Raw genomic sequence first — 16,417 nt, forward strand, 5'->3', positions numbered from 1 at the left:
ACATTAATTTACTCCTATGGGTAATTTAAATCATTGCTTTCTAAAAGATCTAACCCAACATATCCATGTAGGAGGCTGGAAGGGAATATTTACTACTCACAGAGTTGATATCATACATAGTGTTGAGGTGGTGGTGGTTGTCAGTTGCTAAGTCGTGTCTGATCCTTTGCAACCCCATGGCCTATAGCCCGCCAACCTCCTCTGTCCATGGAATTTCCCAGGCAAGAATACTAGAGTGGGTTGCCATATTCTTCTCCAGGGAATCTTCCTGATCCAGGGCTCAAACCCGCATCTCCTGCATTGGCAGGCAGATTCTTTACCACTGAGCCACCTAGAAAGCCCAAGGGTGTTACCCTTCTCTTAATTTGGCCTTGGTAGAAACAGAAGTAAATTGGCTACATCTGTAACCAGAAAAGCTATCATTTCTGCTTGGAAGTAACACCTGCCCTTCCTGGAGTATGTATTTATCTAATGTATCAAACCACAGTCCTACCTAAGCACACTCACCTGCTCAAGATTCTAATTCATTAAAGTGAAGGACCCAGGACAGTCGAAGTACTGGGTTAGCAAAAATGTTTGAGTTTTTTCCAAAAGATGTTACAGTCTTCTCAGCCAACCCAATAGCTTATCACTTCATTTTGGGTTATAATAAACTGCTGCTGCTGAGTCACTTCAGTCGTGTCTGACTCTGTGCGACCCCATCGACGGCAGCCCACCAGGCTCCCCCATCCCTGGGATTCTCCAAGCCAGAACACTGGAGTGGGGTGCCATTTCCTTCTCCAATGCATGAAAGTGAAAAGTGAAAGTGAAGTTGCTCAGTTGTGTCCGACCCTCAGTGACCTCATGGACTGCAGCCTACCAGGCTCCTCTGTCCATGGGATCCTCCAGGCAAGAGTACTGGAGTGGGGTGCCATTGCCTTCTCCAATAGGTATGTCAAAAAAAATCATGCAGGCAGTAGAAAAAGATTCCTTTTATGTACAGCTGGCCTTTGACTATGGGTTAATACCTAGGATTTATAAAGCACTTTCAAGGTGATACTATAATGAGTATTATCTCTGTTGCACTCTTCCCAAGACCAAATTTGAATAGTTGAGATCAGAAATCATTCATTCATTCAATAGAAACACTGAGGTGAAGGAAGCAGAAAGTCTGGTTTAGTGTAAGTGACAAATTTATACTAGAACCTAAGCCTGCAGACTTCAAGCTTTATTCATTTCCTAGGAAGCTCCTCTGGAGAAGGCAATGGCAACCCACTCCAGTGTTCTTGCCTGGAGAATCCGAGGGACGGGGGAGCCTGGTGGGCTGCCGTCTATGGGGTCGCACAGAGTCGGATACGACTGAAGTGATTCAGCAGCAGCAGCGGCAGCAGCAGCAGGAAGCGCCTCTATCTTTTCACAATAGCTAAGTGTGTTTGGTTTTAAAATTTTTGAAATATACCATTCAAAGTAGGATTTCTAGGAAAATGGATGGTTTGAGGAGATCAGGATAAAACTGGTGAGTTTTCAGAATGAATTCTATTAATATTTTGGCTAAACACTCTTCTTATACTTTGAACATTTAAGAGTAAGGCCAGGGAGAACCCATTTATTTTTATTACTAAATTTTACTTACTAATTGTAGGACTGCCTTCGTCATCCAAAATATAGGAAAAGACTGACTCCAAGGAATAATGTTGAAGTTTTCTGGCCTGGAGAATTCCATGAACTGTATAGTCCATGGGATCGCAAAGAATCAGGCACAACTGAGCGGCTTTCACTTTTCATCAACTGCCTTTAGTGGTAGCTTCTAGCTCACTGGTAACATGGCAAGTGGATGGTGCTGGTTTAAAAGGTAGCATCTTCCCCATCACTGTTTGGTACCAGTACCTCCTCTTCCTTTGGGAAATCCCTCATCGTGCATGGTTTTAATGGGATTGATAACCAAGATACCCTGCCCTCACCTTGGTCAAAGGCTGGGCACCTACGTCAGGTTGGGCTGGGTTGATCGGACTCTGGCGTCCTCGACTGTGATCCAGGAGCTGGGGCTGTCTCGTTCCAAGATTGCACCTTCTTACTCAACCTGCTTCCAGGTCCTGCTCTGCTCCCTGGGTTTCCCAAGGACCAACTCCTCACTTTTTCCTTTGACTCCATAACTCACCTCACGTCCTTCAACGAAATTACCTTTCAAGTACGTTAGACAGACTCAGTCGGTTTCTGTTACTTCCAACCAAAGAACCTCACCCGCTAAAGGAGACTGAACTGAATGAAAATTGAGACAGAGGTAATGGCTACAGACCACGGATTCCAGCAGGGTCCTCAGCTCTTCAGCTACCAACTGAGGGCTTATGTGAAGCAGCTGTGACTAAAACCTGTGTGATGCTGTTGCGCTCAGATGCTCAGTCGTGTTTGACTCTTTGTGACCCCATGGACTGTCCCCCGCCCAGCTCCTCTGTCCATGGGATTTCCCAGGCAAGAATGCTGGAGCCGGCTGCCATTTCCTTCTCCAGGGGATCTTCCCCACCCAGGGATGGAACTTGCTTCTCCTGCATTGGCAGCTGGATTCTTTACCACTGGTGCCACCTGGGAAGCCTACGTGTGATATTGGTTGGCTTTAATTGGTGGGCAAATAGGTCACACACTATCTATTGCTATCTTAAAACTGATGAAATATATTCATTATGAGGATACTGGTCGTTCCTTAGGTAATCTAGTACTCTACTTAGAAATGTAATAAATGGCCAATTTGAAGGAAAGCACTAAGAAACTTTATGAAAATCTAGCGGTCAACTGATAAAAGTTATAGTAAGATGATATCTTATTTGATTTTTAAATGGCTAGTTCACTGTCCATGTGTCTACAGAGAAATCTCCATGGCTAGAAAGATGAAACTGAAAATATGACTGGCAGAGGAAAATTAAAACAAACCCACTTGGTACCCCAAGCATTCCCACAAGGGAACCCCCTTAAGATTTATGATCTGAGCAATATTCCCAGCATATTCAAGAACACATTAGGATTTCTGATTGGGTCCTAACATTAAGTCATTATTCTTTCAAATATATATTTAGAAGTCAGGTTTGACTAGCTAATCCTTTAGCCCAAATGTATCCACTGAAAAATTTGTGGAAAACTAAGAAAGACTGTGGCTGCTGTGGATAGATATAAAATAAGACCTTTCATCGTTTTGGACTTTTCTGGAGGCTCAGACGGTAAGGAATCTGCCTGCAATGCAGGAGATTTGGGTTCAATCCCAGGGGTTGGGAAGATCCCCTGGAGAAGGAAATGGCAACCCACTCCAGTATTCTTGCCTGGAGAATTCCGTGCACAGAGAAGCCTGGAGGGCTACAGTCCGTGGGACTGCAAAGAGTAGGACATGACTGAGCTACTAACAAATGTAACACTTTCATTGTTTTAATGTCTTACATTAATTATCAGAGAACTTGTAATTCTACTATCAAAGATGTATCTTTTTTTTCATATTTGGACAGTTTTTTTACCTGCATTATTCATTTGTTGTTTAGTTGCTAAGTCGTGTCTGACTCTTTGCATCCCCAGGAACTGTAGCCTGCCAGGCTCCTCTGTCCATGGGATTTCCCAGGCAAAAATACTGGAGTGGGTTGCCATTTCCTTCTCCAGGGGATCTTCCTGACCCAGAGATCGAACTTGGGTATCCTGCATTGCAGGCAGATTCTTTACCATCTGAGCCACCAGGGAAGTCTTATTCATTAATGACTCCCCAACCCCCTTATCCTGCCTGTTTCATTACAACATGACCGTTATTTTAAAGGTCTACATCTGAAAAGTTTAAAAGGGACGGGACTGTGATAGAGAATAATGCCCACTGTACGCCTGAAAACTGTACAAAGCTGTAGTTTTAGTAGCTTTCCCAGATTCAATCACGATTCCTGATTATACCTTTAAGCTAAGAAACAACAACTATATGAAAACTATGCTACAAGTCCCAGAATTACAAACAAGTCATTTTCTTGCTTCTTTTCTTCTGCTTACTATGGATTTAATTTGCTCTCCTCTATCTGGTGTCCTAAGGTAAAAGCTTAATGTAACTGATTCTAGATCCTTCCTCTTTTATAAAATATGCAAAAAAAAAATAAAATAAAATACGCATTCAATGCAATAGATTTCCTCCTAAGCTCTACTTTATATGCTTCCTACAAAATTTGATAACCTGTGTTTTCACTTTCATTTACATCTGACCTTTAAACAAACAACATGGGTTTGAAATGTGTGGGTCAACTTATATGGGGATTTTTTTCGATAAGTATGTACTATAGTACTATAAAACCTGAGGTTGACTGGAACCATATGTAGGGAACCATGGAAATGCAGGCCCAACTATAAAGTTATCCGTAGACTTTCAACTACATGCGGTTCATCAATGCCAATAACCCCACTTGTTCAAGGGTCAACTGTAGTTAAAAGTATTTTTAAATTTCTCTTGAAATTTCTTCAACCTGTGCATTATATAGAAGTATGTTGTAAAGTCTCTGTGTATTTTTAGATTTTTCTAAAGTCCTTTTGAATATTGAACGAATATGGGACCATATTAAAATGAGTTAATACAAGGACTTCCATGGTGATCCAGTGGCTAAGACTCCGCCTTCCCAACGCAGACAGCCTGGGTGTGATCCCTGGTTAGGAAACGAGATCCTACAGGCTGCAACTAAGGCCCAGTGCAGACAAATAAATTTTTACAATATATATAAGATAAAATAAAATGAGTTAATACAGTAGAGATGCTTCAAGACACGATAGTACCACACATAGCTCCAGGGCTAAGATGCCAGGAAGAACAGAGAGTATACTGACAGGCCGAGTAATATGGTTCTGAGCAGCTGGTTGGTAAAAACAAATTATGAATGGACTTTTAATAGAGAAACAACTCAAAAGTGGTGACCTTTTAGCTCAGCAGAATCTTATAGCCTTAATTCTCCCATAATTAAAAAATGACCTGCTTAATTTTTTTTCCCAAATCATCTTTATTGTGGTTGAAGGAATACTAGATACAAAAATCAGCTGATATTAACAGGTATGTGAAACATTTTTATCATGACTGTTAACAGAGAATTAAAGAAAATTAGACCAATGGTCATTAAGGGAAATCTCAAACACAGCACACAAGTTTAAAGTATACATAATGGTCACCAAGCTAAATTTGAGGAGCTGGTGGAAGTCATGGAGGAATTTACTAGCTAACACTGGATTATAACGTAAGAAAAGATAGGAATTTGAAGGGCTTTTCAATGTAGCATCACTGTGGAAGCTTCTTTGCATTGTAATTCAGTGTACAGAGAACTTGCAAACTGCTTTATGGTTATATAAACTGCCGCCCATTTTCTGAATCTGTTATCAAACACTGGAAAGAACATGCTTCCAAACTAAATCTAAAGGCAACCTGCTGTTACTTATTTGCCAACACGTATGGATTTAAAAAAAAAAAAAAAATGAAGACCAGGCAGGCATTCTAGGAACTGGAATCTTCACATAATAAAGTTGAGACACAGTATCATAATTTTTGCCCTGTAAGTCAAGAAGCAGTGAAATGCTCTGGTAATTAAAGTAACATAGTCAATATTATCTATAAATAATGAGCATGCAAGGATCTACAAGATGATGAGTAAACATTTTGGCAGGGATCAACTGCCACAGATTGGAAGGGAAAGCAATGTCTTTATCAGGCCTTTCTTCTTTCTCTCCCCCATCACATCAATCTCATGGGAATTTCCCAGACAAAAAGCCTTCTGCTTAGCTTGTAATGAATTAAACATCCATCTGATTTAATCTTTAGCATTTCTCTTGCTCTGCCCACAGGTAACTAACTGCCACGGAGCAGAAAGATGGCTGGACAGGAGTGTAGAGAACTGGGCTTATGCCCACATCTGATGCCCGCATCTGACAAGGAACACATTTCTGTCCTTGGATCTCCATCTCTGTGTCTGAAAGAGTGAGAAGTTGAATTGAACTTGATGACGTTTACAGTTCAAGCGGCTTCCCTGGTGGCTCCAAGGTAAAGAATCTGTCTGCCAATGCAGGAGATGTGTGTTTGATCCCTTGGTCAAGAAGATCCCCTGGAGAAGGAAATGGCAACCCACTCCAGTATTCTTTAATGGGAAATCCAATGGACAGAGGAGCCTGCAGGGCTACAGTCCATGGGGTCCCAAAGGGTCGGACATGACTGAGTGCCAAAAACAACAACAAAAACAACGACAGTTCCTTTTCAGCCCCACAACTGATAACTACTGCATTCAGAAATGTCCTGTCCCCCCAACACCCTTTGAAGAGCTAGTTCTATCTCAGCTTTCTCAAAGGTTTCCAGTAGCAACCACTTGAGTGCCTTCCTCTATTAAGGCAAAAAGTTTAAACAAGAAGCAATGTTCTTATTTTTATGACCAAAATCCATATTAGTTACACTGTTCAGAAAGATTCAATGAAGTCATGTCTAACATTTGCAACTATATGCATATAAACATTTAAGTTCACTGTAGCACAGCATATCCAACCATAAAACATCAAAGTGTGAAAAGGCTCTTCCTGCCCTTCCCTAAATTGGTGACACAGAACTTTTTCACTTCCAAATGTGAAATGTGATCCACACCCAGAATGTGTCATAATTGGCATGGATATGCTATTAAAACTAGAGCTTCTTTTGCAGACAGCTACATAACATCTCAGGCATGTTGGTAAGAAAGGAATCATAATTGAGACTGGTGGTGACAGTATCCGGATCGTTAGAGAAAATTAATACTATTTTACTAATGGCAATTCCTATTAACAATGCCTAATTTTGCCATCATAATATAAATAGTCTAGAGTCTCTACTACGTGACACATAACTCTGCACAAAACAGCCCCACGCAAATGTTTTGGGTACAGAGCATAACCATGACTACGCCGTCATCAAACAACCATATACACCCAAGTCTTTGAAAACTTTTGGATTGGGGCTGGATGGAAGAAAAAATATATAAAGAGAAGAAAAAATAAAAAGCAAAAAATGAGGATTTTGGAATCCTCCCACTGAGACTGGCAAGCTTGGAGCCTTAAATCAACTTCAATGTTCATTTCAGAGATATTCCCCAACAAGCCCCGCCCTGTCCTGGTCCAACCTACACATCCACACCAAACACGTTTGTACATTTCAGATTCTAGAATAGCTCTGGGGATAAAAGCGCTGAAAGATGACTTGGAAACAGCCACTCTTTGTGAGTTTGGTAACAGAATACGATAGTTTCAAGCAAAAAGACCTGTGAAGAAGAAAAGTCTACCTATAGATTCAACCCTCTAAGAAGATTTACCCCGTTTCCCCTCATTTGCCCCACAAGGAGCAAACTATTTTTGTCCCTGTCATTATCATACGCAAGAAAAAAATAGCATTGCAAGAAAAAAATAGCAAATGCTCTTAGTTGTCGGACAAAGGAAGGCATGAAACAAGAGCTGTGACACATGACACAGTGAATGAAATTCATATGCTGAACCTCAAACACTTCATCAATCCTCAGATCAACAAATATTACTACAGTGGAATGGCAGAGAGGGGAGAGTCATTCTGATGGGCAGAGTTTATGTCTGGTCTGGATTGCTACCGCTGATTAATTGAATATTAAATGAGTTGTCCGATGACCTCATGTTTTTTATTAGGGTGCTAATATATCTTGCAAGAAGTTCTTACTGCCATTCCTTAATCCCTGAAAGTTGGCAGATACCTATAACAGACATCTGTCACCAGACCCCTTTACATCCTCGTGCTTTCAGCTCCTTCCTGGTTACGTACATTTTTTAGCCATATTTTCTTTCCATCCAGCAGGTTTGTTTGTCTTGAACAGACCCTTTTTTTCCACACATTTCTTCAGCTCCAGAGGAATTCCTGCCACAGGAATGAGGCCAGGGGATGGACACTGCCTCTCATATTCACATTATGCGTAGAAAAACACTACTTATAATGTTAAGCCATCTTTAGTCAATAATAAGCATTGGTTTGAGACCTCAACCACAGCCACTGACATTTACCATCTACCAATTGTCATGCATTCCCTAGGCATAACTTACAGGTTCAAGTTTTTTCATCTTTTACTGAGATTTAATTGTTTATATGATGAACAATATTTTTAAACTGATTGGAGCACTTGCTGACTTCACCCAACACCACTTATATATAGTACTTGTGGATATAACTCAAGCCAGAACCAAGTTAGTGTTGAATTTGGTATCTAATTCTGTAAATTATCCCGAAACTTCTGTTTTGGAAAGAGCAACTATCGCTTTCATATCCATGGCTAGCAAGAGTATTTAAAACTTTTAGATCTTCAGAGAGAATATTTCACAAAGAAATAGCAACAGTTCATCACTTAAGTAGATCTAGATGTTTTATGATTCATTGAGCTTCTTCCTAGCTTTCCTATATGATTTATTTCCATATAACAGTTTCATAATATTTACATAAGAAAAATTCAAGGTAGTTTTTGCAACAGGATTTGTAACTAAACTCACAACCAAATAAGTTAGAAATGTCTCCAGGTCTTTGTATCTGTGTTTCAATCAATAAATAAAGCACTTTGTCAGGACTCTGTTTTTTCTATTAATTTTGAGCCTTTACTCAAAAACCTTCTTGGCAATCAGTTTTCTGATAATCCTTTTCCATCTTTATATTTTTTCCCCTTCCATGCTGTCCATTCCCAAACTAGTCTTAAATAAAGTTGATAATTATTCTCCTCTGGATGTTGTACTATGAACGTATATCTTAGAGCATTATCCACATTTTATTATGTTATTTGTATTATATAATATTGTACATTATATATATGTGACATCACACCCACACACACTCACACACACACATCCTTCAAGACAGTAAGCCCCATAAAGACAGAAACCATGTTTTATTTATCTTTCTAATCTAGTGCTTGGGAGTATAAATAAATGTTGTTGAATAAATACAAGTTGAATTTTCTCAAGGCTAGTATTAAAGATCCTTTTTGTTTTTCATGGATTACTTCTCTGCAGATAAAACTGGTTTAAACTTACTAACCAAATTATGTGCTATGAATTATGTAGGAACAAGTTACTGTTACTCTAATACTCCAGGAAAAGCAAAGAAAAGAAAATGTGTCATGGACTCAGTGATCCACATTTAGCCACTGAAATATAAGTTGCAGAAACTGGGCCTCTCTCCTGACAACATGGCACTCGACCCATTAGCTTACGTCACTCACTTGAGCATCTCACAATCTCTATCTGTAGTGAAGTTTCTTCAGTATGATGTGCTTTGGACTAAAAAGTAAGAGCAATTCCATGCAGTCAACAAAGAAAGAACCTGGTTTATCCCGTTCCTTTTATGTAGTGGCCATCAGCGTTATTATCCTCTCAGCTTTCCAGGTTTGACAGGGAACAATACGCTTTAGTGATTGTGAAAAATAGTGATTGTGAGGGATGCCCCAGCTTTTAGACAGTGTGTAAGCAAATGGCTGCTTCCTCTGTATTCCATTTCCCCCTCTGTGAAAAACCAAAGCATAATATTTAACAACAAGATCAAGCTATTGTGAGGGTTAATTAGATTTAATGGGGGAAGGGAGGGGAGCTGATTAGGCACTATTCAAATTCAAATCATTATTTTGTGTCTAAAAATAATCCTCATTTAGGAGTAAAATTAATTTGGAAGCTCAATCTTTGGTAATCATCTTCCCATACTTAAAAAAAAGCCATGGTTTTTAATCAAAATTCCATTCTAACCACAATCCAATCAAGTAAAAAATGGAGACCTGTGAATTTCCATTCACCTTTGTAGTAAGACAGTACACGATTCAATTCTTTTTCTTTTCTTTTCCCTCCCTCCCTTCCTTCCTTCACTTCTTCCTTTCTTTTTTTGAAGATATACTATGTGGGGAAAGGTTAATTATGGAGAATGAAGTAATGTAAACAAATATGGATTTTATTAATAAAAATATATTGAGTTTTGTTTGTTTTTTATGAAATATTTGTGAAACAGTTTAAGTTTCCTCTTTAAAGAATCAGTAGTCAGGACTTCTTTGGCGGTCCAGTGGTTAAGACTCTGTGCTTTCACCAGAGGGGACAAAAGCCCACATGGCCAAAAAAAAAAAAATTTAGTAATCAATATTCTGTGGTTAAAATAACTTTTCAGGTTATTTCTGGTAAGTTTCATCTCTATTTTTGTTCAAGTGAAAGATCTTCATATTCTCCAAATTAAACAACAGATGCCTGGATATTTAAGGCTAAGGCTAGAAAAAGGGCATCTAAATAGTAATCATCAAATTTAATGTAATAGATTAATTTATTATGAAAATTTTCATGAGAAATAGAAGTTGGTACCTGAGAAAAATCTGAGTTGTCTAAATCTTACTAAAAAACATAGTGTCTTCAAAAAATGGCACACATTCTTTAAAGATATAACAGTTGATAATCCTGGGAAATGCCTTATCTATTTGGAAAAAAATGCTGCACTCAGTATTTGGTGAACGAAGACTTTTGGCTGGAAAGGAACTCTATTCATGTTTGTTTAGAATTTCCCAAAGGAAAGGGAAATAATGTAGCTCAGGCAGTAGAAATATATTCTCTACAGAGAACCAGGAATAATTGACACAGTCCTATTAAAAATTCCCGTAGAACTTATAAATTCTCATCACTTTGACTGTATACTCACCAAGCAAACTTCTGATTATTCATTCGATTTCCCCGGACCCTTGATACTGGGGACGGATGTACCCTGTAGTAGGTAGATGAGAATAATCCAGTCATTAAAAAAGCATTTTCCTGATTACAAGTGAACAAAAAGTGATCTGGCTTATAAATGATCTCTTTCAGATTAGCTTAATGTAGAATGGCCCACAACATAAGCACCTCTTAGTAAATGAATGCAGTTCAATTCCTATGGCTACAGACCTGCAGTCTCTTTGCTTTTGCACCACTTTTAACATAACAAGCATTTGTCATAATGTTCCCTGTGAAGCTCCGGCAGTTTTAATAAGTTGATTCATTCATTCAGTCCAACAAAAAGTTACTGTTGCCAACCTAATCCCTGCCAGGTTTAGGAGTGCATAAAAATAACATAAGGTCTAATGCTGACCCTCAACAAGCCCTTTCTGCTACCTGTTCCCACAAGAAGGACACAAAAAGACAGTCTAAAAGTACACATTCCCTCAGTCAACTTCTAGATTTAAAGCCCTAAAGTAACATAGCAAAGGGGATCAGTATACAGCTTCCCCAAATATGTTACTTTGGCATAATGATTATTTTGATTTGAAAGCAGCCACAAACACAAACATGGGAAGAGCTCTGTACCTTTCCTCTATAAGGAAATTTTAATTTGTAAAGGTCTTCCATCCAACAATTCCCATATCAGGAAAAGGAGTACAACATACAACTCATCCCCAGAAATGGTATTGAGATAAGCTGGCATAAACAACCCTTATTTACCATTAGTTTCCTCCCCCATACACTTCCTTGCTACCTGCCTAAAATGTAGCCCCCTAGACGCCCAGATTCCCTTGTCTTTTGACAAAGCAATACTCCACAATTTTTTTGCCTTTGTTAAAGTGGTATATAAGCCCCAAATTCTAACCACCCCTTTGAATCTCATCACTGAGTATTCCTGCAAGCATGAATGCATGTTTTATGTGTAAATAAGCTGTTTTTGCCTCTAGCTAACCTACCTATTGTCAGTTTAATCTGCACACCTTCAGACACTAAACTTGAGGGGGCAGAGGAAAAGATTAACCCCCATCCCTTATACTACTGTGCTGTACTAAGTCACTTCAAGTCAGGTCTGACTCTTTGCAACCCAAGAGACTGTAGCCTGCCAGACTGCACTTTGCACTCAGAAGGTTTATTTCTTCCAACATCCCTCCTCTGTCCATGGAATTTTCCAGGTAAAAATACTGGAGTGGGGTCTAAATGTCCCAGCATAGAATCTATGGGAAGAAGGATGGGTGAGTAGTTATCTTTAGGTGAAAGGTCTTCTATATGTGATGCTCTCTAGCCAGGCTTTGAAGGAAAGTGAAGTGAAAGTGAAGTCGCTCAGTCGTGTCCGACTCTTTGGGACCCCATGGACTGTAGCCTACCAAGCTCCTCTGTCCACGGGATTTTCCAGGCAATAGCACTGGAGTGGATTGCCATTTCCTTCTCCAAGGCTTTGAAGGAGGCCATGTCAATTCAAACCTTTAGCTAAATAATGGGGGAAAGACAGTAAAGACCATATTGTTGTACAAGCTCCTTGGGTTGGAGTCATCCACTGGAAATGCTTGAAATTTCTAGGAACTGCTGATGTCTTCCAAGCAGGAGTTAGCTACTGAACCCCCATGAACCTCCACCTCTTTGTGGGTCACCTACTGGCAGCACAATTTGCTCCACTTCCTGTCCCTGTGGCCAACTTCCTGCTTTCTTCTCTCTTTACCAGGTACTTGTGAGATCTAGGCAGTGCTTAGGCTTCTGCTATCTTTACCCTTTAGATCTCCGTCATTACTCTTATTCACAAGACAAGAAAGTAAACTGGGATTTAAATAGGTCTTAAAGTCCAGTTAGAATCAAGAGCCCCAAGGTTCATTAGAATCCCCATTCTCCACAGTTGCTTAGTAAGTGAGAATCATTTCAAAACAGACAAAACAGTTCTAGCCCCTCTGAAGGGCCAAATCCAGTCTTTCTGTAAATCCAGAGCCAGACTGCACTTTGCACTCAGAAGGCTTATTTCTTCCAACATCCCTTATTAACATTCTTTTCCTCACAGCCCTTCTCAATGGCTGCTGCAGCTGAGCTGCTCAGCACAGATTTCCTGCTCTATGTGGGGGAGGGGATGTTAATTATGCAGAAAGATGGAGAGCGGCCAGACAGCCCCTCTGGTGAACTGTCTCATTCAAGTACGGACCACTTCCTGCTGTTTTGCAGCTACAAGGATCACCTGTTGGTCTTGGCATTCGGCCAACCTGGGGCCTAGCGGAAATGACAGACTCAGCTAGAAATGAAAGCCAGCTCATATTCCAGTACCCCAAATTGGGGACAGAGTGAACAAACATGCAATAAAAATGCACAAGAGTTACACACAAGGTAACAAGGCTCTTTTTTCCCTGCTCTCTTTTTTTCTTTCAGTCTGTCTGCTTGAAATACAATCATGAAAATGGAAGAGCTGTGAGCCAAAAAATGTCTGTCTAGTTAAAGTCCCCTGACCTAGGGGAAAATGAAGGAAATCTCTTGAGCCTTGCCTACATTCCCCCTGGGGTGTCAGAATCCTACTGCCTGAATACAGTTTTAACAAGTAATAGCCCAAATACCGGAGAAGGCACTGGCAACCCACTCCAGTACTCTTGCCTGGAGAGACTCCCAGGGACGGGGGAGCCTGGTGGGCTGCCGGCTATGGGGTCGCACAGAGCCGGACACGACTGATGTGACTTAGCAGCAGCAGCCCAAATACACACACATTCTTTAATTCACTCTGCATCCTTTAAATGTTTACTGCATATTGATTCCTCCTTAACCTTACTTTTAGTCATCATGATAATTCTACGAGGTGAAGTGTGATAGTATATTCTCTCACTAACGCATCTCATTGCATGTATCAGTGGGAAAAAAATGGGTCTGTTTAACCTATAGCTGGGCTTCCCAGGTGAGGCAGTGGTAAAGAATCTGCTTGGCAATACAGGAGACACAGAGGACTGTGGTTTGATCCCTGGGTTGGGAAGATTCCCTGCAGTAGGAAATGGCAACCTGTTCCAGTATTCCTGCCTGGAGAATCCCATGGACAGAGAAGCCTGGTGGGCTACAGTCCATGGGGTTGCAAAGAGTCAGACATGACTGAGCAGCCAAGCATACAAACACACGCAACTTACAGTACAATATTCTCTAGGTAACTGTATCTTTTAGCAAAACTCTATTGACCCACAGATCAACACTATAAGCAGATAATTTTTATAACTGTTTAACCTCTTCAAATAATTCCTGATTTTGTATGATCAAATCATTATAAAGCTTTTTACATCAAAATGGTAAAAGAAGAAAGGTTTTTTCCCTTCCCAAAGTGAGTAAATTGATAACTTGGAGCTTACTTTATTTGAGGAAAGTAGACCATAAATTTGCATTTCAGCTACTTGCCAAATTTCATTTCTTCAAAGAAACACGCTGTATTTCTGTGTGCTCTGTCTTTAAGTGGTGACACTTCTTACCATCGCCTACCTTCTTTCCACATATAGCAGCCAGGCAGGTAGCAAAGTCAAAATCCCAGTAGGAGAAACCACCGTCTAATCTGCATGTCATGCATTATTCATGACCTCCTGATTCCTGCACCTGCATCTAGGCAGGAAGCTTGCAGGGCATGTTCATTACTCTTCTCTTAGCCTCACACAGGCTCCATTACTGCTAAGCCACTTTGTTCTCTAAGTGAGGGTTTCAGGCCTTAGTACTAACCACTGGATAGGGAAAGAAAAAAAAAAAAACCAGGCTGCAGGAAAGGGCAAGGTTCGTTGTTGTATAACATGCATTTAATCCTATGTCGTGCTCTTCTAAGACTGACAGTTTATGTCAGATGGAAATGCTCCTATTTGGTAATTTACATTACACAAAAAAGGAAGCTATAACATTAAGGCCATGTACACCCACTGTTCTATTTATATACACTTACTCATCTGAGGCAGACAGCATGTTTATAATTTTACCCAACACAAGGCTTAATTTAGCTTTCTTGCTAAGCATGTGAGAACTTCTTAGATACCTTCTTACACAAATCCGTCTTCCTTCTTTGGGCATAAGCACTGAAAGACCTGACCCTCAAATCTTGTATTGTAATGACTAACATTTATAGTTAATCAAGACAATGTGATCACTCCTGTTTTTCAATATTTTGCTGAACCTACCTGAATGGCTGGTGGCTGGCAGCAGGGTGTGAAACCCTGATCCCCAAGGCAGAAAAGCTGTGCCAACTTAAATCCACTCTTAAGGCCCCCAGTGGAATTGAAATGAAGTGCTAGAGAGAGCAAACTATGTAAGTGCCTGGGATTGAATTCCAACTCCACCATTCACCAAAGGTGTTATCTTAGGGTAAGGTACTTAACCTGTCTGCCTTTCTGTCTTCTCATCTGCAGCAGTGGAGGCAATAATACTGGCCACCTTCTAGCTTTGTGAGATTTAAGTCATTAATAATATTAAAGTGTTCAGAACAGTGCTAACTACCCAGGAAGCAGTCCATACATGTTAGCTATTATCACTAGAAGTGCTGAGACTGAATTGGAAAAGATATGAAGATAAAACTGGAATATCCAGTTAATTCCACAGGACTGAGTTAAATGTGCTCTACAAGCCCACAGTCTTGATTACAATGCTTATATCACTTCCCTCAAGGCAAGGAAATAAAGAGAAATAAACACCTATAGAGTAACAACCAAATACTGTGGTTTCTAAGGTATGGCTTCCTCTTTGGCATCTTATTTTGTCTGTTCTTTATGGACAGTAGCCCACTAGGCTCCTCTGTCCATGGGATTCTCCAGGCAAGAATACTGAAGTGGGTTGCCATGCCCTCCTCCAGGGGATCTTCCTGACTCAGGGATCAAACCCATATCTCTCTCACATCTCCTACACTGGCAGGCGGGTTCTTTACCACTAACTGTTAGAAGACAAATCTTTTGTAGTTTTAAGTCAGTAATCATAGCATACAAAGTAACTCTCACTTACTAAGCCCTTACGAGGTGCAGACCGTGCTAAGTATTTACTTTAGTCACATTATCTTACTTTCTCCTCATCATTCATATCCACATTTCACCTTAGAGAAAATAAAAGGTTTAGAAGAGTTAGTAACTTGCCAGAGTTGCAGGGGAAAAAAACAAAATCAGAACTTGGATACAGGTGTGAATGACCTGTCTTCCTCCAGATTATCATTCAATTCTTGTGAGCTCACATATATTCCCTCCCCTCTACCCCCGAGGCTGCAATAAAGTGAATTAGCACCAGGGGCCTTAATGAACCTCAGCATTTATTTAAGCCCAAATGAACATTCTACAGTATAAGTAGATGGTCTTCCTGGCCTAAAACTGGACCGAGCTAAATATTAGGCTTTCAGGGACTCATCAGAAATAACATCACAGTCATATACTTTGTTCTCCCTTTAACTCTTTGTGAAAATTTCTTATTAATGTTGCCATTTAAATATATAATGAACAACACATGAGTTCAGCTGATCCTACTCACAGCACCAACTGTCTCGCTGTTCACACTGTCTGCACTGTTCCCTGAACCCAGGGTAGGCAAGGCGTGAGCTAAGAGGCTGGAAGCAGACACGAGCAGCCATAATGAACTGAAGACACATCTATTCTCTCCTGGCTGATGCAGTAGCCATTACATAACCATAACGGAGCCATAACATAGATTCATATAACATAACCACGATGTTGCTTCAGTGGAGCCCCTATGCAGCAGCAGCCAGGGCTTTCAT

At 40.2% G+C, this 16,417-nt stretch overlaps 1 protein-coding gene across 10 annotated transcripts in view; it reads right to left on the bottom strand.

The window, feature by feature from the left end:
- The window catches only part of KLF12 (KLF transcription factor 12), a 534,567-nt gene that overhangs the window by 76,786 nt on the left and 441,364 nt on the right, over positions 1 to 16,417 (bottom strand). For all 10 annotated transcript variants that reach the window (XM_055542650.1, XM_055542645.1, XM_055542653.1 and 7 more), the window contains one exon: positions 10,652 to 10,714. In XM_055542650.1, coding sequence (XP_055398625.1) covers positions 10,652 to 10,714 — 63 coding nt within the window. The remainder of the gene's footprint in view (positions 1 to 10,651; positions 10,715 to 16,417) is intronic.

This window comes from Bubalus kerabau, chromosome 12, assembly GCF_029407905.1.
Source record: "Bubalus kerabau isolate K-KA32 ecotype Philippines breed swamp buffalo chromosome 12, PCC_UOA_SB_1v2, whole genome shotgun sequence".
NCBI classification, from domain to species: Eukaryota; Metazoa; Chordata; class Mammalia; order Artiodactyla; family Bovidae; genus Bubalus; species Bubalus kerabau.